The 23,560-nt window shown below is 33.3% G+C and overlaps 1 protein-coding gene across 3 annotated transcripts; it reads left to right on the top strand.

The window, feature by feature from the left end:
- The first annotated feature begins 1,007 nt into the window (after positions 1-1,007).
- LOC105254988 (protein lava lamp) lies at positions 1,008-21,736 on the top strand. 3 transcript variants are annotated; one of them, XM_025407252.1, is made up of 11 exons: positions 1,008-1,258; positions 3,584-3,757; positions 3,888-4,262; positions 4,427-4,779; positions 5,074-5,839; positions 6,645-6,711; positions 8,928-9,056; positions 10,273-18,562; positions 20,005-20,168; positions 20,273-20,327; positions 20,947-21,736. In XM_025407252.1, the coding sequence occupies exons 2-11, from the start codon at positions 3,590-3,592 to the stop codon at positions 20,969-20,971; spliced, it is 10,392 nt and encodes a 3,463-aa protein (XP_025263037.1). In that variant the 5' UTR covers positions 1,008-1,258; positions 3,584-3,589; the 3' UTR covers positions 20,972-21,736. The 3 variants fall into 3 exon arrangements, with proteins under 3 accessions (XP_025263037.1, XP_025263036.1, XP_025263035.1); XM_025407251.1 differs by having other exon boundaries at positions 6,645-6,753; XM_025407250.1 differs by lacking the exon at positions 1,008-1,258 and having other exon boundaries at positions 3,551-3,757; positions 6,645-6,753.
- The last annotated feature ends 1,824 nt before the right edge of the window (positions 21,737-23,560 follow it).

The following is a 23,560-nucleotide window of genomic DNA, read 5'->3' as shown; positions in this document are numbered from 1 at the left end:
TGCACATTGTTTTTATTTTATTTTTATCTTCAATTAATTTTCGAAATTCAATTATTAAATAATTTTTAAAAATGATTAAACGGAAAAACTATAAAGATTAATTTCAGACAATTTTATTGACATCACATTCAATGCGCATGCGCGAAAAGAAGTCCGCCAATTATTCGGATGATAAAGAAGATTCCTGTCCTGTAATTTATCCACCATAAAATCAGTTATTTAATGAAGAATAAAATTTATTTTAATTTAATGAATTTATATTAAATAGTCAATTTTTTAAATTAAAGAAATTAGTAGATTCTAGACAAATTGATATAAATATGGTATGAATGATTTATGCTATAAATTTCTAAACATTGACCAAAAAATAATCAAGGACGATTTATATATAGTATAAATTGATTTAATCGTCCTGGAGTTGAATCTATTTTAATACCTAAAAAGGGAATTTCATGAATAAATTACATCAATGAAGTAAGAATTCGAATAGGGAAGTTAAATGGAAGAATACATCGATTTTATCAGTATCTAAGAGTCGAAAAATTTATTTAATTTTAAATCATTGGAAGGAATTATATAAAAATCAAATATTCAATATCTATAAAATCTGAATATTCATATATTTTCAATATTATTGATGACCTATACACTTATTCGCATTTGCATTTTGTAAAGAAATTAATCAAGTGTTAATTTTTAATAAAAGAAAAAAAAATAATTCTTTATATATAGAATTTTAATCCATTGCACTTTTTCTGCCATATTAAAAATTTTAAAATATTTAAATTTTAAAATATTAAAAATATCTAAAATATTTAAATATTTAAATTTAAAAATATTAAAAATATTAAAAATATTAAAAATATTTAAATATTTAAATTTAAAAATCTTTAAAATACTTAAAATATTTAAATATTTAAATTTTTTTATCTACTATCGTTAATTCACCGTGATCTCGTTTTCCGTAAAAGATGATGGGTTCGTCCGCGACGTGGCGCTTGAGGGGGCACCTCCAACTATTTCCGGCTGTAAAAATATGGCACGGCGATAATAACACGAAGTCGATCTCTCGTCGCGGATTTACGTGAAATTTTGCCCGGGATCGTTGTCGGGCACCCACAGCATCGTCTGGGCGGAGCATGTGCGTTTGACGCGCGTCATTCGCAGCGTTGGAAGGACCGCAATCGGTGACGGAGCGACCTAAATATGAGCAGCGACGTATCGCCTTCCTGACCCTTCGAGCAACGCCAGATAAAAGGTACGATGCGAAATAAAAGGTAGCACACGTCACCTCGCTGTCAGACGCGTCCTCGTCCGCGTCCTCGCGCGCGTCCTCGCCCGCGTCCTCGCTTCCCGATCGATCAGCTGATCGCGAGGCCTATCTGTCAAATTTCGAGTCCCTCGAATATTTCGCTCGCGTTTTCCTCACGTGCGTCCCACATCGCGTGGATTACGTCACTTTGCTACGTGTTCAACGAAATTGAGGATATCTGTTGAGATGTACACAGAGAAAAATATCATTCTACTGCCAAGAAAAACAATTACTCGGTTTATTTATTTATTTTTTTTTAAGTAATAGTTTTCTTCAATAAAGAATATATTCTTGATAATAGACTTAAAATATACTCACAAGTGTTAGAAAATCTCATTATCATGTACTCAAAAGAAGAAATTATTTCCTCTTGAAGAATATTGTAAAGTTATATCAAAGAAAAATCAAACTTACTTTATGCCAATTCATGTAGTAAGCAAACCAAATTAATGTTTTAATTTAATATTCTTGACTAGAATACTGCACTTAGTAAAATTCAGAATATATTCAATTAAATTTAATGTTTGTGGTGAACTTATAATATATTTGCGGATATACAAACTTATGATATACTTAAAATAAATAATATTTACTTGAATACAGTATACATTTTTCTCTATGTACTTGCAGTTGTCCATTTCTGATTATGAAAATTTTTGGAAACTTTACGTATTTTACGTACTTTTGTTTTCAGCTGGTACGATCGCAAAACCTGTGACTGCGTCTTATATTTAATAATGATATAATTTGACAATGACCTACGATGATGATCTTAAGAGCTTAGTCTTTTAGATTTAGATTGTTAGGTATCTAATTATTTGAATTTAATAATATTGATATGTATATTTACAAGTTATATATTAATAATTTATATATTATTTATCATTTATATATTATTTATATATTAGCAATTTAGATATTAAATATTATGATTTTATAATATTTTTTCATTTTTTCTATGTATCTATGTATTATCTGGCTTTTCTTTTAAGAAAATTAAAATAATTGTGCAAATATATATATATATATATATATATATATATATATATATACATATACATATCAAGATATTATTTTTTATCACTTTCATATCATTTTTTTCATATTTATAGGAATTATTAATATATGTTTATTACTAAAAATAATAATTGCATATGTATGTGTTCATTTGATTAAAGATTTAATATCTCTTATTTATTAATTATATACTGATAATTAAAAGAAATAATTTCTTTAATTTATATATAAAATGTTCCCTGGTATAAGCCAATTCTTTATTAAATTATTTACTAAATTGGAAAAAAATATAAATTGTAACAAATCAGATAGAAATTCAAATTATATTAAAACAAATTATGAGCATAGCGTGTTATAAAAGCTGTCCAAATTATTCGAATGGATATAAACACTATCATTTTTTTTATTAGTAATGATAGATATATTGTTACAATAAAAATTATGGAGTTTCAGTTAACAAGATATGATTTAATGAAACTTATTCATGAAATACAAGTTTCATCAATTTCCACAAGTTTCAAACTTTACGTATTTGTCAGCTATTGAAATTTTATCTATCAATGTACAGAATTTTTTTTTACAGAATTCTATCATTTGTGTCCAACTTTTTCGGTGATATAATTAATAGCTAATAAAAATAAATAATTAAAAAAGGATAAAAAGCATTAGAATTAGTTCGAAACATGAATATTTTTAAATAATGAGTTTTTTTGATGATTAAATAATGAATTTATTTAACAAGAATTTTTTGTGAATTTATTTAATAGTGACATAACAAATAAGAAAAATAAAAGGGCTTGATTATTTGTAGAGATACCTAGTATATAATGAATGAATCAATAATATTTAGGTTGCAAAAAGTGGGATGCAAGATTTTTAATAATATTAACAACACTTACATTTTTCTTATTTGTTGATACTACTGACACTTTTATTGTTGATTTTCTTAGAAAAAAATTGAGAAAAGATGCATAGTACTTGGTGTTGCTTGTACCGAGTGTTTATATAGAAATGATGAGGAATGTGGAAAGTGTAGTCTGCGTCGAGACCTAATGCAATTAGTTTACCCCAGTCTAGATCCTATCCAATTAGATATGGAAAATGAGAACAGTGGGTGATACTCTGCCACATTAAAAAAAAGCTTTCACTGCCATTGACTTTAACACTTATCCGTTGTCAAAGTCCATTTACAATTAATTTTGCATAGAAAACAAATAAATAATGCATTGGTTTGTGTTGTTTCTATTTGCACAGTGTATAATGTCAGGTGCATCTGAGGAAGCATCGGATGCAATGGAAGGCAGCCTTCCTGAGGCTGCAGTACACACAAAGGAAACATGTGAACAGAATAAGAATCAATTGGAATCTCTCAAGGAAATTATGATGAAAAATCAACAAAGTTTAAAAAAGAAAGAGGAGGAGGTCCAGGTAATAAATTATAAAACTAATGCGCTTTAGAAATATCACCTTTTGAAACATTATAAATTTGCAAAAAATTTAGCAAGAAAAAATATTTTCTCTCGATTGTATATATTTCTCTTATTTTTGTTTCTAAAAGGAATATGCACGAAGATTATCAAAAATCAAATCCAGAGCCAAATTGTCACGTCGTAGTAAAGAAGGGAATTCATCTAAAGACACAGTACATACACATAAGACTGAATCTGTAGCAAAAGATACAACAGATGATTCAATCGATGACAAAAGTCAAGCAAATACCCCACAGGCAAAATCTTTTCTACTTCAAAAAAAATTAGCGGAAAATAGGAGAGTATTTGAGCAACGTAATAAGGAATTGACAGAAACGAAACGAGTAATGGAGGAAAAAGTGGAAGCTATTAGGCAACAGTTGGATGAAACATATTCAGGGACAGAAATATGCAAGGATCAATTGGTTGTCACACCAATTAGGCCTCTTGTGGTCACTTCAGATGTAAGTTTTACAATAATCATTTAACATATATTTGTCTAAATAATTTATCATTCTAAAATTATTAATATATGTATGATAAAAAAAAGAATTATTTTTATCATTATTTGGAAAAGTAGAACAATGTAATAAAAGTATGATAAAATTTATACACATTTTCATTTAAGGTAATGACACCAGTTCAAATTCAGGATATTCAAGAAAAGGAGAAAAAGATTGTAGATCTGAATAGTAAAATTGTCGAGTTGGAAGCTATCATCCTAGACCTTCAGGAAAATTTAAAGGAGAAGGATTCTGTAATTGATTCTAAAACGAAAGCGGTGACTCTCATGTCGGCGGATCTCTCTAGGAAGGGTAAAACGACATTGGATACTCTCGAAGATACGAAAGACGAAATGCGAACAATGCAGGAGAATTTTATCTTGATAGAAACTTCTTTGAAAGATAAAAATATCAGTCTGTTGAAACAATTGCAAGAACGAGATAACAAAATATCGGAATTGGAGCATACAATCAATAGGTAATATATTTCAATACATTATGCATTTCTTGAAATTAAGTAATTAAATAAATATTTATTTCAAATTAAATGAAGAAATAATTTTGATGATTGAATAATAGAAATTTAAATGATTTTCTACTAAACAAAATATTGCATAATTTCTTATTAGCTAATACACTTTGATTATTGACTTGTATTGAGATATTATAAAATATTAAATAATATTATCTTTTATCTTAATATTTTCTTCCATTTAAAACTGTCTTGAGATATTTTAGATTTTTCGAATTATTTATTTTTTATACTATGTAGATTTGAAGAGCAGTTGAAAGAACAAAAAATAGCTGAATCAGCAAGTGCGGATTTCTCGCGTTCCACTATGGACACTTTAGCGGAAACTAAAGATGCGATGAAGTCAATGCAGGAAAATTTCGTTCTCATTGAATCCTCGTTGAAGTTGAAGAACGATAATCTTCTTCAGCAATTGGAGGAGTATGAAGTAAAATTGGCAGAATCTAAAGAAAGAATTTTTCAATTAGAATCAGACGCCGGTATAGTGACAACACCGGCAGTCGAGGATTTACAATTTAAAATAGAAAAATTGACACAGAATAATCGACAGCTTCTGGATGAAAAGTACCAATTGCAAAAAAATGTCGCCGACTTGCAGGATAAGATTATTGCTAGCAAGTCGACTCAAAGTAACGATGCAATTATTGAAAAAGATAATAGAATAGCAGAGCTTGAAAATTTGATAGAAGAATTTAAACAATCGAACGAGTTGCTGAAAGAAGAATCGAAGACCGAGCTGCAGAAACAAGTGACTGAATTGTCATCTAAAAACGAAGAATATTTCAACAAGATTACCGACCTCGAGAAGCAAGTGCATAAACTGGAAGCGGAAAAGAACGACATGACAGCAAGATTATCAACCGAGAGGACGGTACCTAAGGAAGATGATATGGTGATAAAGTTGAAAAAGGAATTGGAGGATTTAAATAAAGGCATGATTAAATTAAAGGCTCAGCATAGAAGTAAAGTGAAAAATCTGCAAAAACAACTGGAGGATTTCAAAATGGTGAGAGTTTATTAAACAACATTACCATTTCTAGATTTTGTATAATGGTCAAGATAAGAAACAAATTGTGATTATGAAAAATTATAATTAATATAATTATTAAAATTAAAATTTATAATTATTAAGAAATAACATAAATTTTTATATATTTTTTCACTTTGTACAGGGTGGCCCCGAACGTTCCAGCCACACTTTGAGATCTTATAGGAAATTTAATTCTGAACAAAAAATTTCTTATAAACATGGATCGAAAAATGCTTTAAGAAGTTATCGCTCAAAAACCTCTGATGAAGGAAGAGCAAAAGGTGAAAAGAAAATGAAATAAAAAGAAAATGAAACTAAATAAATTTCTTGAAAAAAACGATAAAAATAAAAAATAAAAGTCTTTTTCTTTTATGAAAATAAAATAAAAGTTAGTTTAAAAAAAAATTATTTTATTTTCATAAGAGAAAAAGATTTTTATTTTTATCGTTTTTTTTCAAGAAATTTATTTAGTTTCATTTTATTTTCACCTTTTGCTCTTCCTTCATCAAAGGTTTGAGCAATAACTTCTTAAGGAAGCATTTTTTGACCCATGTTCATAAATTTTTTGTTCAGAATTAAATTTCCTATAAGATCTCAAAGTCTGGCTGGAACGTTCGGGGCCACCCTGTATATGCATTTTCAATAGAATAGCTTCATTGAATATTTAATAGAAATTATTCAGTTTTCTTTGTATTGTTGGGACTATATTAATCAATTAAGATATATAGATGTCCGCAAACTTTTATATTTATAAAAATAAGAATATGTGCGTTATGTATAGGTATCCGATACGAATGCGGAACTCGTTAGATTGGGCAATCAAGTGGCATTATTAGAGGAGGAGAAAGGTAACCTTCAGCTGAGTCTGGTAGACTTTGACGAGCTTAAAGGTAGGAACCAGGACAAATGTTCTATCGTCGACGTTTCCGTTATTCTAGCTATATTACTGAATTTCCAATATGATTTATGTTAATATTTTTTATCGAGACAGCCTGTTTTCCACAGCCCTGTTTCCTTTATGAGAAGCATTTATCCTAATCACTGTAATTACGTGTACATATCTTTTGCAACAAAGTGATGCAAATAAGCTAGTAAGAATTTATATCAATTTTGTTATGAACGTGATCGCGAATAGAAATATGAAATGTCACATTGCACAAATTTTACTTGCAAGTACTTGAAAAAAAAAAAAACAGAACTTGGAAAACTTGAAAAATATCTTCTCTAAGGCTGATTTCTGGTGATGGAATCTTTTCTCTCGGCTATTATTAGTTTTGTACGTTGCAATTATTGAAACGTTCACGGAGAATACTAATCAATGAAATTTTCTTGATAATTAAGTATAACATGGTACCTACTTTACTTGTCAAAGTTTGCATATTTATCCATAGAAGTAGATTTATTCTTAGTATCTACATATCTATACATTTGGTTATTATTCTTATGAATAATCGATTAATTTTCATGGATTGCAATAACTGCTATACAGAGTTTCTTTCTTCAGCTTGTAGCAATTGAAATAACTGCTTTTAATGAAATAGACAAAAATTGAAAACACTTTTCGCGTGTGATTAATTTTCGATATATATGATGCTAACAATAAATATACTAAAGTAAATTAAATAAATCTTGGCTTTTATAAAGTGCTTGAAGCTTTAAATGAACAAAGGAATGAAAGAAGGAAAGGTTTTTTTTTTAAATAGAAGGAAATGTTCCAGAAAAGGATATATCATTAACAGATTTATGATTTTGAAGAAGTATAAAAAATATATTTTTTTGACAAAGTGTATACAGGGTGTTTCAGACCATCCGTATCACCCATTTAAAAACTAGAGAAGTGGTTATTTCAAAAAAGTAAAAATATTTTCTTTATAAATCGGGTGCGCTCTATCGAATGGTGATATTTTCAACTTCTGGTTCCGGCCAGAAATAGGCGATTTAGACCGGAAGTGCATTTTTTGAAATGGAACCTCCTATTTTTCATTGCATATTCTTGTAGCTTATCTCGAGAGCTTTCCAAAACACTATAATAAATTATTTTTCCATGAAGTACTTTTCGAGTTATGAGGCTTGAAATCATTTCTTAATTCTACATAAACCATAAAATATTTTGTAAAATATTCATTTTTCGATTATCTTACCTTAATACTTTTATGTACAAAATAATGAGAGGAATCAATTGGTGTATAGTTAAAGAAAACATACAGTTGTTTTTAAGAAAAAATATGGAATTGTTAATTGCAAATTACATATTTTTTCTTAGAAACAACTATGTGTTTTCTTTACACCAATTGATTCTTCTCATTATTTTGTACATAAAAGTATTAAGATAAGATAATCGAAAAATGAATATTTTACAAAATATTTTATGATTTATGTAAAATTAAGAAATTATTTCAAGCCTCATGACTCGAAAAGTACTTCATGGAAAAATAATTTATTATAGTGTTTTGGAAAGCTCTCGAGGTAACCTACAAGAATATGCAATGAAAAATAGAGGGTTCCATTTTTAAAAAATGCACTTCCGGTCTGAATCGCCTATTTCCGGTCGGAATTATAAGTTGAAAATATCACCATTTGATAGAGCGCATCCGATTTATAAAGAAAATGTTTTTACTTTTTGGAAATAACCACTTTTCTAGTTTTTAAATGGATGGTACGGGTGGTCTGAAACACCCTGTATAATTGTGTAATATTTTTGTATGCCTATATGCAGTATATATGTATGAGAGTATAAAAAATATTAGTTAAGTTTTTCGCTTTTTCCAATAAAAAATAATTTCTTAAAAAGCTATTAAATATTTTTGCAATTTCTAAAATTAGCTAGAGACGTGTATATGTTTAAGTGTAAATGATATATATTGCGCTTCAAAAGTCTGTTGCTGGTTTGTTCTTTTCTTTTGTTTCAATTTTTTGAAACAATTTGTATAAGGGAATAATTAATAGATTGCATAAAAAATTTTTGAAAAATTTATTGTGAGCATTTAGTAACTGCTTGCTTTAAGCTTTCTATGAACGAAACTGTACGAAATTATACATTATCGACAAATTACGATTTGCACAGCCTCGGCAGGAGATTGGCAAGAACGTGTTGCTGACCTGGAAAATAAGGTTTCATCTCAGACAAAAGAAATACAGATGCATATTGATGCAATCGCCACCTTAGAGAATCAAAAGCTAGATCTAATGCAAGGTAATTCTTCATATCAAATAATCTAGACAGAATAATATACAATTTATATACAGATTAAATAGATTAAATATTTTTTTAGATGTTGAATTGTGTTACTTTTTGTTTAATTTGATAAAAGTAGATTATAAACTATTCTGCTTTTTTGATATGTCAGTTTTTCTCTCTCTTCTTTCTCTTTCTCTCTTCCCCTTCCCCTTTCTCTCTCTTTCTTTTTGTAACAATATTAATAATTGTATAAGGTGTTTGAGATCAACCGTATCACCCATTTAAAAACTAGAGAAGTGGTTATTTCAAAAAAGTAAAAACATTTTCTTTATAAATCGGGTGCACTCTATCGAATGGTGATATTTTCTACTTCTGATTCCGGCCGGAAATAGGCGATTCAGACCGTAAGTGTATTTTTTTTTTAATGGAACCTCCTATTTTTCATTGCATATTCTTGTAGCTTACATTGAGAGCTTTCCAAAACACTATAATAAATTATTTTTCCATGAAGTACTTTTCGAGTTATGAGGCTTGAAATAATTTCTTAATTTTACATAAACCATAAAATATTTTGTAAAATATTCATTTTTTGATTATGTTATTTTAATACTTTTATGTACAAAATAATGAGAAGTATCAATTGGTGTAAAGAAAACACACAGTTGTTTCTAAGAAAAAATATGTAATTTGCAATTAACAATTCCATATTTTTTCTTAAAAACAACTGTATGTTTTCTTTACATCAATTGATTCCTCTCATTATTTTGTACATAAAAGTATTAATAAGATAATCGAAAAATGATTATTTTACAAGATATTTTACGGTTTATGTAAAATTAAGAAATGATTTCCAGCCTCATAACTCGAAAAGTACTTCATGGAAAAATAATTTATTATAGTGTTTTGGAAAGCTCTCGAGATAAGCTACAAGAATATGCAATGAAAAATAGGGAGTTTCATTTCAAAAAATGCACTTTCGGTCTAAATCGCCTATTTCCGGCCGGGGAACCATAAGTTGAAAATATCACCATTCGATAGAGCGCACCTGATTTATAAAGAAAATGTTTTTACTTTTTTGAAATAATTACTTCTCTAGTTTTTAAATGGGTGGTACGGGTGGTCTGAAACACCCTGTATATTTCTAAAATTTTGTACATGTAATAATATTATCGATTAAATTTAAGAATTAGCATATTTATACCTTAACAGAAAGTTACATATTTTCTTTCAGAACTTCACACGGTGAAGCAAGAAGTTTTGGCATTAGAAGCTGAAAACGCAGAGTCTGAAAATCTCAGAGTGACTGCAGAGATGAAGATTGTCGAGCTGGAGGAACAATTGGAAGCTGTGCATAAAGAACAAGGCGAAAATAAGCTCCAGTCTCTATCCGAATCTGAGTCCACTGAGCTTCTGAAGAAGCTCGATATTTTGACCCAGGAAAATTCAGAATTATACAGTAAATTAAACAAAATAGAAGAAAAGGGCGCTTCAGATGCTGGTTCGACAGAATCTTTCGAAACCATTCACGACAGAAATGATCTCTTGAAAAAGATTGAAGACTTGGAACAGAAGAATAATGAGTTGACACTTAAGTTAACGAAGCTGGAGGAGAAGGATGGCTCGCATGCTGGCTCGACGGAGTCCTTCGAAACCATAAACGATACAGATCGCAGTGAACTATTGAAGAAAATTGAACAGTTGACTCAGGAAAATAGCGATTTAACTATCAAGTTGAGCAGAATTGAAGAGAAAGGATCTTCCGATACGGGTTCCACGGAATCTTTTGAGCGTATTCCAGAGCATAACGATAGCTTGACAAAGATTGAACTACTTACTCAAGAGAATAGTGAGCTCGTTATTAAGCTTACAAAACTGGAAGAACACTTGAATCAAATAGAGTCCAATAACGCTCAGTTAAATGTCTTTAAGATTGATAATAGTTTAGAGACACTTAAAGATGATAGTAGCTTGCGATTGCAAGTCGAGACACTCACCCAGGAACAGGATAATTTAATGGCAGAGATTGCTAAGCTCAAGATGCAAGTAGGAGATCTGCTGGAAGAAAATAACAGATTGCAGGATCGCATAGAAACGTTAACCACAGAGAATACTGAATTAGTTATAAATCGCACAAAGTTAGAGGAACATCTCGAGGCGCAATTGTCCTCCCAAATGTCAGTTCAAATAATAGAATATACCGATCAAATTAAAATTCTAATGGACAGGCAACAGATCCTTGAAAAAGAGCTGACACAATTGCGAGAAGCTTCAGTAGAGCAGTCTGTCAACATAACATCATGCGAGACTGATGATGCCAAGTCTAAAGTTGTGTCTTTAGAGAAGGAAAATGCGCAAATGATTTTAACTATTACACAGCTCGAGGAACACATCAACAATCAAAGAGAAGAATTGAGTAAAATTACTCAAGAGAAAGAAGAGTTGAATCTAAAGTTGGAACACACGGCCTATGATGATTTCTCCAGAGAAAGATTGGACCTCATCGATAAATTAGAGAAGTTGAATCGCGAGAAGGAGAGCGTAGTTCACGAGAGGCAAGAGTTGCATGAACAAATTAGCTCGCTTTTACAGAAATCATCTGACGAGATATCAGAGATGCGAAAGGCGGAGGAAGCTGCCTGCCAGGAGTCCCAAATTGAGATTATGGCATCCCTGGAAAAAGAACTTGAAAATAACAGGGTATTAATCGCGGAATATAAAAACCAGGTGGAAGAGATGAACATGAAGCTGCAAAGCATGGAGGCAGAATTGCAAATAAAAGCTAAACAATTGCTAGAGTATGAGACGTCGAATACAAAGGTGGAGAGTTTGCAGCAAGAATTGAACGACATGTTTAATACTGCAGAGGAGTGGAAATTCAAATATGATGATATGCAAGTAAAGATGCAAATGATGGAGCAGGGAAAGATCTCGATAGAGGAAGCCTTGAAGACACTGGAAAATGGTAATAAAGAATTGCTGGAAGTGATAAAGGAGAAAGATGCGGCAACTTCTTCTCTACAACATCAGTTTGAATTCACTATAAGCTCGCTCGAAACGAGATTACAAGACGAAGTGACAGCGAAGGAACATGAAATCACGCTCTTGAAGGTAGAGATTGAAAAGAAAGATGAAGAATTGCATACTAAATATGCGCAATTGCAAAATGGAATGATTACCATAGATAATTTGCAAGACGAGTTGTACAACTATTCAATCAAGCTTAAAGAAAATGAGGCCGCCCTATCCTCATCATCAGGAGAGATTGCGAGGCTTAATGGCACGATAAGGGAGAGAGAGGAGGATATTCATACCCTGAAAAACAATATTAGCAAAATTACTGAAGCATTAGAATTGTCCAAGTCTTTAGAGGAATTTAATGAAATATCAGAAAGTTTGCGAAACAAAGAAACAAGTTACATGGAATTACAGGAGAAGCACGAAGACGTCTTACGGGAAAACAGTGAGCTGTTGCAGAAGATTGAAGATATATCAAAAGATAATGAATGTATTAAAAATGAATTAATAAACAAGGAACAGGAAATCAACAGTTTGCTTGCTGATAAAAAGGAATTGGATGTACAAATTGAAGAAATAAAAAACAATAAAATTGAAGCTGAAAAACGACTTTGGGAATTGCAAAAGATCTTGGAGACCCAAACCACGTACGCTGAAAATATGCAATCGGAATTGACAAATGAATACAAGCAGATGGAACGACTTAAAATTAATCACACGGAGGAAATGGCAATGCTGAACGCAAGACTAGAAAATGTCATTGAAGAACTAGTCGAGAAGATGCAGGAAAACGATGCTATGAAAGCTAAGCTAGAAGAGAAGCAAGACCTAGAAGAGATAAAGACCAACTTGGAGAGCAAAGTCGTGGAAGTGGAACAGAGGCTTTCAGACTCGGATAAGAAGCTTCATTTGCAATCTGAAAAAATGAAGAAGATCGTGGCGACTTTCAACAAGAAGAAGCTAGCGTGCCAGGAGCTCGAAGCTCGCGTCGCCGAATTGGAAGAAAAATGGTCGACGGAAAAAGACGAGAAGGAAGTTAAAAACAAACAAGTCCAGGAGGTGGAGATTTCCATGCGAGAAAAGGACAACAAGCTCGTCGGCTTGGAAGAGAAACTGACGCAGCTGAAGAACGAAGCTACGGAGGCTCTCGCCAGCTCCGAGAAGTTCGCGAAGGAATCTTCCAGTTTGAAGGAGAAGATGGCAGTGCTGATGGAACACAACACGGAGATGGGCGAGGAGATTGAGAGGCAACGTGCAGAGATAGAGCGTATCTCTCTTGAACTGGCGACGGAGAAAACAGCGAGGGACAATATCATTGGGGAATATGACCTCTACAAAGAAACCACGAGCAAGGAAGCTGAAAAAAAACAGGCAATCTTGGACGACATCAAAGAGGAGGCCCGGGAACTGAGCGTGCGTATGCAAGTGATGGAGACCGAGTACGTGGGCCAACTGGCCACGATAAGGAATTTGCAGACGGAGAACGGCCTCTTGTCTTCTAAGCAAGCCCAGATCGATGAGAAACTGGAGAACGCCGAGAAGGAATCGGAAGATCGTCGGGTGCTGATCGAGAAGCTACAGAAGGAGATTGCGTCTATGACTGCCCAAGCCTCGGAACAGGATGCAAGGGAGGACGACGTGGAGAAGATGTCGCAACATTGCCATTCGGAGCAGTGTCAGAATTTGATACAAGCCTTGGAGGCTCGTCTACAGGAGCGTCAGGCGGAGATTGAGAATCTGAACAACGAGCTAGCTAATTCATACGGCAATATCGTGTTACTTCACGATGAGTCCCAGAGGTACAACGATATGATGATGCAGACTGCTCAGGAACGTTTTAATCGGTCGCTCATGGATCAAACGAATACGTTGCAGCAGGAGATCGAGGCCTTGAGAAGCGAAAAATCCATGAGTGAGCGGAAAGTGTCGGAATTGGAATCTAAATTGGAAAGATATAAAGGTAAGAGCGAGGAAATTGAAGTTCCAGGAACTGTTGAGACTTCTGTCACTGAGAGTCAGCACCAACAGAAGCTTGATGATGCCTTGGATGATGATAAGAAGGAAATAGAGCGATTACAGAGCTTGCTAAGTGAGAAACAGAATCAATGTTCTCAACATAAGAGAGAAATGGAGCTTTTACTTCAAAATGTAGAAGAAGAAAGATCGCATGGAGACTTACAGAATCAATTGGAGGATTCGCAAAGTGAGTTGAAGAAGGTACATCAGCTTCTTTCCGAGAAAAACGCACAGCTTGAATCATTAAATTGGGAATTGGAGAAAGTGACTTCTCAATTGAACGAACTCAAAGCGTCGCAGGAACAGCATGATATCGTTAAAGCAGAATTGGAAAGATTACGTCAAGTTGTGGTCGAGAGAAATGTACAGGTAGATTCGTTGACTACAGAATTGAATGCTGTTAATCAACAAGTGACTTTACAGTCCCAACAATATGCGGATTTGGAGACCAGTCTGCGAACAGAGATCTCGCTTAAAGACAATGAAATCACTGCGATAAGAACAGAACTGTCTTCCACAAGAGAGACTACACAGATATTAATAGCGGAAAGAGATCAGCAAAATCAAGCTTTAGAATTGTACAAGCTTCAGATTGATAATCTGACGGCAGAAGCCAGGAAAGTCAATGCTAATGATTCAATACAAGAGACAAGTCAAGGTAATCTGCAGATTGACTTAGAGAAAGCTTTACAAGAGAGGGATCAGGCGCAAGTATCGGGAATAGACAAAGACAGTTTGAAGGAGCTTCCTTCTATGGAAAAAACGATTTCACAAGAATCAGCACAAGTCCTTACAGCTCTCGAACAACCGATTAATCAAGAACCTATACAACCTCCCATTGAAAAAGAAACCCAACCAGATGTTCAGTTAAATATTGGCTGGGATTCTGAGCCCGGGGAAGAGTCTTGGGGTTGGGGTTTGGAGGATACGTCGGTAATTCTAAGTGTCGAAACCCAATTACACCTGCGAATAGAAGACTTGCAAGCCAAGATAAAAGATCTAGAAGAGCAAAACGCCAAGATTACCGAGGAGAGTAAAGCGGCTCAGATAAAGAGCGCTAAATTGGTGAAAAAATTGAAGGAGTATAAAGTGCAGATGGAGAGCTTGCAACAACAATTGAAGACGCAGAAGCAGGCTGGCAGCTTCTTCGACCTGGACACGGCGATCGAGGAGGAGCTGAAGACGCAGATCGTCAATTTGGAGAAAGCTCTGAAGGAAATTAAAGAGGAGAAGAAAAATATTATTGCCGAAAAAGAGGCTTTACTGAAGCGACTCGACATGTTGGTGTCTGCCAATGAAAGGTACATGGAAATGAAGGAGAAACAGGACATGGAAGTCGAAGTATTGCGTATTCAGAACAAGGAACTAGGCAATAAAGTGCAATCCTTGGAGTGGCGATTACAGGAAAATGCAACCGACGTGCAAGACACTTCTTTTTCGCAACAAGAAGATCAGATCGACCCAAATCACCCCCAGAAAAGATCAGTGGAATCTACTGATGACTTTGAAGCGACGTCGAAGAAGTACAAAGAGGAAATAGACGATCTGAAGGACGAATTGGAGGCGCTTGCGGCGGAAAATGAACAATTGCAACGCTTCTTGGAAGTACAGAAGGCGACGATGGCTAATTTGGAGGCGAAGGCTACTGACAACTCTGGAGAACTCGTGGAAAAGTTAGATACGTTGAATAACCAAAATGCGGCCCTAGAAAGCGCTTTAAATAAAGGCAAGGAAGAATACGACGTGCTCAGGAAGCAGTTCGAGCAGAGTCTAATAGACGCGAATGATCAAGTGGCAGCGATGCGACAAAATAATGATTTCCTCAAAGCTGAATTTCTGGAGAAAATCGATAGATTAGAAACGGAGATAAATAATTTACAGAAAGCTCTAGAAGAGAAGGAGGTCTTGGAAGAGAAGCTCAACGCTCTGATGAATCTCGAGGAAAAATCCTCGACCATTAATACATCTTTAATGGAAGTCACGGAATTGCTCAACGCCAGAGTTCAAGAGGTCGCTGATCTGAAGCAAGAGCTTCAAGTTCAGTACGTGGAAAGGGAAAGAGTCGAAGCGACGCTACAATCGGACCTACAAACCTTGACGAAAGAATTAGACGAGAGGAAACAAGAATTGACAGTCTTGAAGGAAGCATTCACCAACAAGGAACACGAGCTGATCCAGCAGAAGAGCGTGGAAACGGTGAATGCCATCATCAGCGAAGCTACCCAGGAATTAATCCAGAAGCATGCGATAGAGGTCGAAGAAAAAGACCAAGAATTGCGCGATCTAAGGGAAAAGTTAACGACAATGCAAGCTGCGATTGACGAATACACCCTGAAGTTGCAAGATAGCGCGGCCAAGTTGGAAATGCAACAACAACAAATCGTGTATCTGAAGGAAGATCTAACAGAGCGAAATTCAATAATCGGAGCCACTCAGGCTGATGCAAATTTGCTGAACGAAAAATTGCGAGAGAAGCAACAAGAGCTGATCCAATACGAAGAGGAGAAGACGTATCTTGAGGCAAAAATAAAAGGATACTTAGAGGAGCTCGAATATCTGAAGAACCAGTTGGACGCCAGGGAAGCAACCGTGGTTAATTTACAAGAGTGCAACTCGCACATTCATACCTTGCAGCAAGAAATCCAGGCTCTAAAATCCGAGAAAGAGTCGATCCTGTTGCAGTATGATCAAGAAACGAAGGCGTATCAAGCTCGTCTGGAGAAAGATAACCAGCAGGTTGACGCTTTGAAGCAAGACCTGCGAGAGAAGACTGAACAATTGCACTACCTAAGCACCCAATTATGCGCCAAGGAGAATGATTTGGAAGGCATCAAGGCCATGATGAGTGACAAAGATTCTTTGTTGGAGATCATGAGTCAGGAATTAAACGAAAAACGAGGCGATTTAGAAAGATTGTGCAATGAACAGCTGCAGAATTCTCAGATGGTTGATAGTCTTGCCTTCAAGACGGGAAATGACGACGATGCCGAGCTGCAAGGCACCATAGACGAGCTAAAGGCGCAGATGGAAGCTAAACAGCAAGAGTTGGAGCATCTCAAGTATGTCTTGAGCGAGAATACGTATCCCACAATCATTCAGCAAATGCAAGATAGGATTAATTGTCTGTACAATGAGAAAGCTACCCTGGAAACCTCCTTGCAAGTAGCTTCGCAGACCCTGACGGAGAAGCAGGAGCAAGTAAATGCTTTGCAACGCATTCATGATCAGAACCAGGAGCATATTTCCAAGGAGGAGTCCAATTCGCTCTCCAGGGACCGAAGATCCGCGCAAGATCAAGAGGAAATCGTCAGATTGCAGAACGAGCTTCATGCGAGGGAGCAGGAAATTAACGAATTAAAGTACGTCATAGCTGAAAAGGACTCGCAATTGTGTCTGCAAGCCAGTATGGAGCCCCAATCGGACGAGTTCGAATTGCGCGAAGCCGTGCAGCGATTGACGGGAGAGATCTATGGCAAGGAACAGGAGGTGCAAACGTTAAAGTCAACTATCGTGGAGCTACAAGAGAGAATCTTGCATCTGAAAGACTTGGAGAGGCTCTCCGAGGAGAGTAAAAATGCCATCGAGAAGCTAACTTCGGAAAAAGAGCAGATCCGTCTCGAGGCTGAAGAGTTCCTCACCAACGAGTTGCGAAAGAAGGAATCCGAGATCGATGAGATCAAGAGGAGACTATCAGAGGAAAATCATAAGTTGCTGGCGGAACTTGAACTGAAAGATAAGGATATCGCGAATCTGAAGATGCAGTTGGAGGAAGTGCAGGTAATTGTGAATGATCGAAGCAATAAACTGGAACAGAAGGAAAACGCACTGATTCGTGCAACCGACGACCTGGCGGAGAAGGAGAGGAGACTGGCCGAGCTGAGCATCACCAAAGATGCCGAACTTCACGACTTGAAGATGCAGATTCGTGAGAAAGAGGCGCGTATAGAGGAGCTCTTGGCCTTGTCCACGGAAGAGGAGAGACAACTGGACGAGCTGAGGTATATATTGGCGACTAGGGAAACAGAGATGAATCAGCTGAAGGAATTGTTGGAGCAGAAGGTATCCGAGTACGAACTGATGCAACACGCCTTGAAGAAAGATGCGTCCGTCGTCGAGATTGCGTCCAAGGATTCGGAAAGCGTTCAGACAGTCGACAACATGGAGACCACTTCCAGCGAGTTGGATCTTGCGCTATACATGCTTCATCAGAGAGATGTCAGATGCGAGGAGTTGACTCACGAACTAATGCAATTGCTCGAAGAGCGAGATACGCTACAACTGCGACTGTCTAATGCGATTCGAGTGAATGAAGAATTGAGAAGGATGGGTAACGTTGAAGGGAGCCCAACAAAAGACTTATCATCGGCCTCGCAAACGGTGATTGAACCCATCGTGGAACAACCTTCGCCTTCGAAGTCCGAGGGACCAGTTGAGATCGCAAAAGAAGCCATTGATATCCCGATCGAGGACAAAGAAGCTCTTGCATTGAAGTAAGAAAAATTTCCTAATTAAAAATTACAAATCAGGGTCCTATTTTAATCGATCACCCTGAATAACTTTTTTAATTTTGATTGTAGAAAAAAATGTTTCAGACAAAAGTTGTATGGTTTCAAGGGACACATAAGACGGTGTCACTATTTTGATCTTGAAGAGTCACCTGAAGGTCACGTGAAGGTCACCTCCAACTTTTTAAATGGGACGCCCTATATGCTTTTACATATTCTTGTAGCTCATCTCGAGAGCTTTCCAAAACACTATAATAAAGTATTTTTCTATTGAGCGCTTTCCGAGTTATGAGGCTTGAAATCATTTCTTAATTTTACATAAACCGTAAAATATCTTGGAAAATATTCATTTTTCGATTATCTTACCTTAATACTTTTATGTACAAAATAATGAGAGGAATCAATTGGTGTAAAGAAAACACATAATTGTATCGAAGAAAAAATATGTAATTTGCAATTAACAATTACATATTTTTTCTTAAAAATAACTGTGTGTTTTCTACACCAATTGATTCCTCTCATTATTTTGTACATAAAGTATTAAGGTAAAAATATAAAGGTAAGATAAGATAATCGACAAATGAATATTTTGCAAGATATTTTACGGTTTATGTAAAATTAAGAAATGATTTCAAGCCTTATAACTCGGAAAGTACTTAAGGAAAACTAACTTAATTATAGCGTTTTGGAAAGCCCTCGAGATAAACTACAAGAATATGGAATAAAAAATGGGGGGTTTCATTTAAGAAATTGACGGTAACCTTTATGTGATCTTCAAATGACTTTTCAAGGTTAAATAATTGCCACCATCTCATGGTCCCCTTCAAGTCATACAACTTTTGTCTCAAACACTTTCTAGTAAAACTCTTCCTTATCAAGATATTCGACCGTGTCCAGACTTTTAACACCCAGTATAGTTCCTGTAACTCGGTTCGTCTGCTAAAAAAAATTTAATGCTATCACTTTGATTGATGATTTGATATTTACATTTGATACCAGATGTTTACACGAGAAAGTAGATCTTGTAAATATGTATTTTCGGAAGAAAAATTAAAATTTTCACGCGCGACAATTTTTGTTTTAATGAAAAATCGAGGATTTTCGGACTAATAACATTTTTCTTCGTCCTAGTATCTTCGCTGCTTCGTTACTCCATTGGCGCGAACAATGATGACAACTTCGCTTTAGAGCTTACGAATTTAAATTAAGATCACCGTGATCTCGTAAAGTCACAAAAATTTCATTATTTTGTCGACCAGTAGAAATCGAAGTGCATCTTCGTAGAATGCTTATCCTGCAAAAGTAATGCCCTCCTCAAGTAATATTGAAGAGTGGAAAATATTTTCTTTCTTCAATAGAATATCCAAATGCCTCGCTTACCCTGCTAACTTGCTCGTAGTTTGATACAAGCTAGATTCTTCCTTTAGATTGTCGCAGTTGCATTCAGTCAGTCACACGAAGGACGTGCGATTAAAGGACGAACGGGAGCTGAGACATACGCAACAAATGTCTTTGTTAGCGCACAGAGATGTTTTAAGTACATTGCCACCTGAAGCAGCCGCGAGGCTGGTCAACGCTAATTACACCCTCTGTAGGTATTCCTTTATGAGTACGCAATAGTCAGTAAATATTGAGTGTACAAAAAGTTGCGCATCAGTGCGAATGACAAATGGATGATTCGATATTTGTTCACAGCTCGAGATGTTCAGAGCCAGTCGAGTGTGCTTTTGAATTGGTTGTGGGGCAAGAGGTAAATACGTTTTTCTATTTTGCAGCTTATCAATTTTATATAAAATCGTGATCTATTGATTCTATTATTTTACAGAAATTTTAATATTTTTATTAATTGTCGTGTTGTTATTACATATAAATTATATATAACTTTTTAAATTGACAGTTTAAAGTTTCATTATTTCATTTTTAGATTTATGATTTTAAATTTTTAGTTGATTTTACAGGTGTTTTATTCCACGCATTTTATTGATGGAACAATCTCATGATTTTATAAATAATTATAAATTTTTAATTATATTTTATAGTTAAAATTATATTTTTAAATTATATTTTATTTTATTTTTATAGTTAAATTATATTTATTATATTTTATTATATTTATTATATTTTATTTTATTTTTATAGTTAAATTATATTTATAAATTATATTTTATTTTACTTTTATAGTTAAAATTATATTTTTTAATTATATTTTATATAATTATATAATCTCATGATTTTAAATAATTATAAATTTTTAATTATATTTTATAGAACATTAGTATCTCTTTGTTTTTAATTTCATCAATCAATTATTTATTATTTTTTGTAAATAAATAAATATCGCAATATAATTACATAGAATGTGATTTCAGCACGCCGAAGGTGGTGCACATGTGATGAATGACTAGCGGGAATCAAACGGCCATCGTTTTTGCCTTCTGAAGACATTCCTGCCAAGTGCCAACTGCCAAGACTTATTTCTGCAGTTAACTAATAATGGAACGATCTGTCGTGTGTATTTTCCAGACAGAAATCGTTTAATTGTATGCTAACGATTATAAGCAATTATTTTGCAAAAGTATTGCCTGATAAAATATTGTTAGGGAAGACATATTTTTCAAATTACAGAGAGAATGTACAGAATGTAGAGGTAGATAGTGTTTTTCTTGGAAAAGTTGCTCCTCTTCGAGAAAGAAAAGATTATAAGGAGTAGACTTACATGTATTATAATGTTGTACAGTCGAAACATGAGATATATAAACATGATGGAATCGAAAATAATTTAAATAATATATTTCTGCTCTTTTTTTATTCGATGACTAAAATTATTTAGCAATGTATATGCAATGCGATATATGTCAAAATTATGTTGGAATTTTTTTTTGTGTTTTGAATGCGTGTCGAAATCTTTATTGAAAAGTTGCCGTTTTATTTTGTCAAATTTTCTCATTAATTTAATAATTATGTATTTTCTTTGTGTGAATTATCTACGATTTTGTCTTCCGGCTTATTGATGCATTTGTAATACTATTATTGGTCATACATCGAAGGGAAGCTACACAAGACGAATCATAGATAATGCAGATGTAATTCGTGATAATTGTAAATTATTCAATCATTCTATTTCCATAAAATTTTGTACAGAGAAAGATAAATATCAATAAACAAATAAAATATAAGAGAGAAATTATTTAAAAGAAGTACGAATTATAAAATGTATCATAATGCTTTATTGTACATATTATGTATCCTTAAAATTGTATGAAATACTTTATAATGAAGTTGCAAAAAAAAGAATGAAATATTGATATTAGAAAGATATAAAAAATATTAACATATAATTAATATAGTATTTATATAATAGATGAGCATAAAAAAAAATTAATCGAAAATTAATAAGCGTGCTTCTAAATGAATAATTCGATCTTTGTAAATAGAATATGCGCTGCATGCGATATATTAATATAAATATACGGTGTTCTCTCGTGTGTATTTCCTTTTTTTTTTTTTTTTTTTTTTTAGAAGAATTTTCAAAGAATTGTAGTGCCTCTTTTCATAAAAATGTTATTGTAGATGTCTCTTATCATAGAAATTGTATCTCCATAATTTTGATTGCAGTTTTGATTATACTATTTAAACAAATTTGCATAAATTTTTTTTTTAATACATTGCCTTTATACAGGGTGAATTTTAATGCTTGTGTCAATCTTTTTATCATGCGGGAGATTATCGACTGCATAATAAATAGATCGGTACATAAATGTCAATTATTTGAATCGACCGTATCGAAGGCCCGAATATAATATGTATAATAGTAATAATAATAAGAATAAATATGTAGCTTTAATAATAACAATAATAATAATAATAATAATAAATTCATACGACATAATTTCAGCTATTAATTTGCTTTAATTGGATACATTATATTCGGACCTTAGATACGATCGATCCAAATAATTGACATTTATGTACCAATTAATTTATTATGCAGTCGGTAATCTCCTTCAAATATATATATATATATATATATATATATATATATATATTTATTTATTTATTTATTTATTTATTTATTTATTTATGATTATTGATGAGATCCAGCAGCGGAGGTGTTGAAGGTAAGTTATTGAAAACAATTGTCTGAAAATTCAAGTGTTAATAAATGGATTTTATAATGTTTTAAAATTTGATGGGTTTAAAATGTAATTTATCTTGACAACTCAAAAAAAATAACATTTTATGTTTTCTTAAAATATATTTATATATATTTTAAGGTTACATATTTTTATGTTAATATTGCAAATATTTTGTCTTATATAAAATTTTCAATTTTACTTATCTTTATTATTTTTTGAATCAACGAATTTCGAATTTTACTTGAATATTTAGTCGACGTCTGATAATATTTTTAAAAAAAGGTAAAAAAAAGGCGCCAAGTTCATGCACTAATTGTATCCAACTGTCATTTTGTCTACAAAAATAGTGATATAAAAAAATTGTGCCAACTAAGAATAAAAATTTGTACAAGATAAATAGTAAAAAAAATTTTAATTAAAAAAACTTGGCGCTGCCAATAAAATTGGCATATATTCCAATTAAATATATGTTTAACAGCAAATATAATTGCTGGACATTTATTATTAATTCTCTTAAGATCTTCTGGATTTGAAAATTTAGACTTTTAAGTTGAACAATATATTAATAAAATTGGCAGCGCCAAGTTTTTTTAATTAAAATTTTTTTTACTATTTATCTTGTACAAATTTTTATTCTTAGTTGGCGCAATTTTTTTATATCACTATTTTTGTAGACAATATGACAGTTGGATACAATTAGTGCATGAACTTGGCGCCCTTTTTTTACCTTTTTTTAAAAAGGTAAGTTTTTGGGGTTAAAATAATACCTGAATATGAATAACTTGTAAACAGGTGTTACGCAATAATTGCTCGATGAAAAGTTGTATAAAGGAAGCAAATTGGAATG

This window comes from Camponotus floridanus, unplaced genomic scaffold (assembly GCF_003227725.1).
Source record: "Camponotus floridanus strain SB8 unplaced genomic scaffold, Cflo_v7.5 scaffold17, whole genome shotgun sequence".
NCBI lineage: Eukaryota > Metazoa > Arthropoda > Insecta > Hymenoptera > Formicidae > Camponotus > Camponotus floridanus.
Note: the sequence above shows the minus strand (reverse complement) of the source record. Positions and strands in the feature narration are given on the sequence as shown.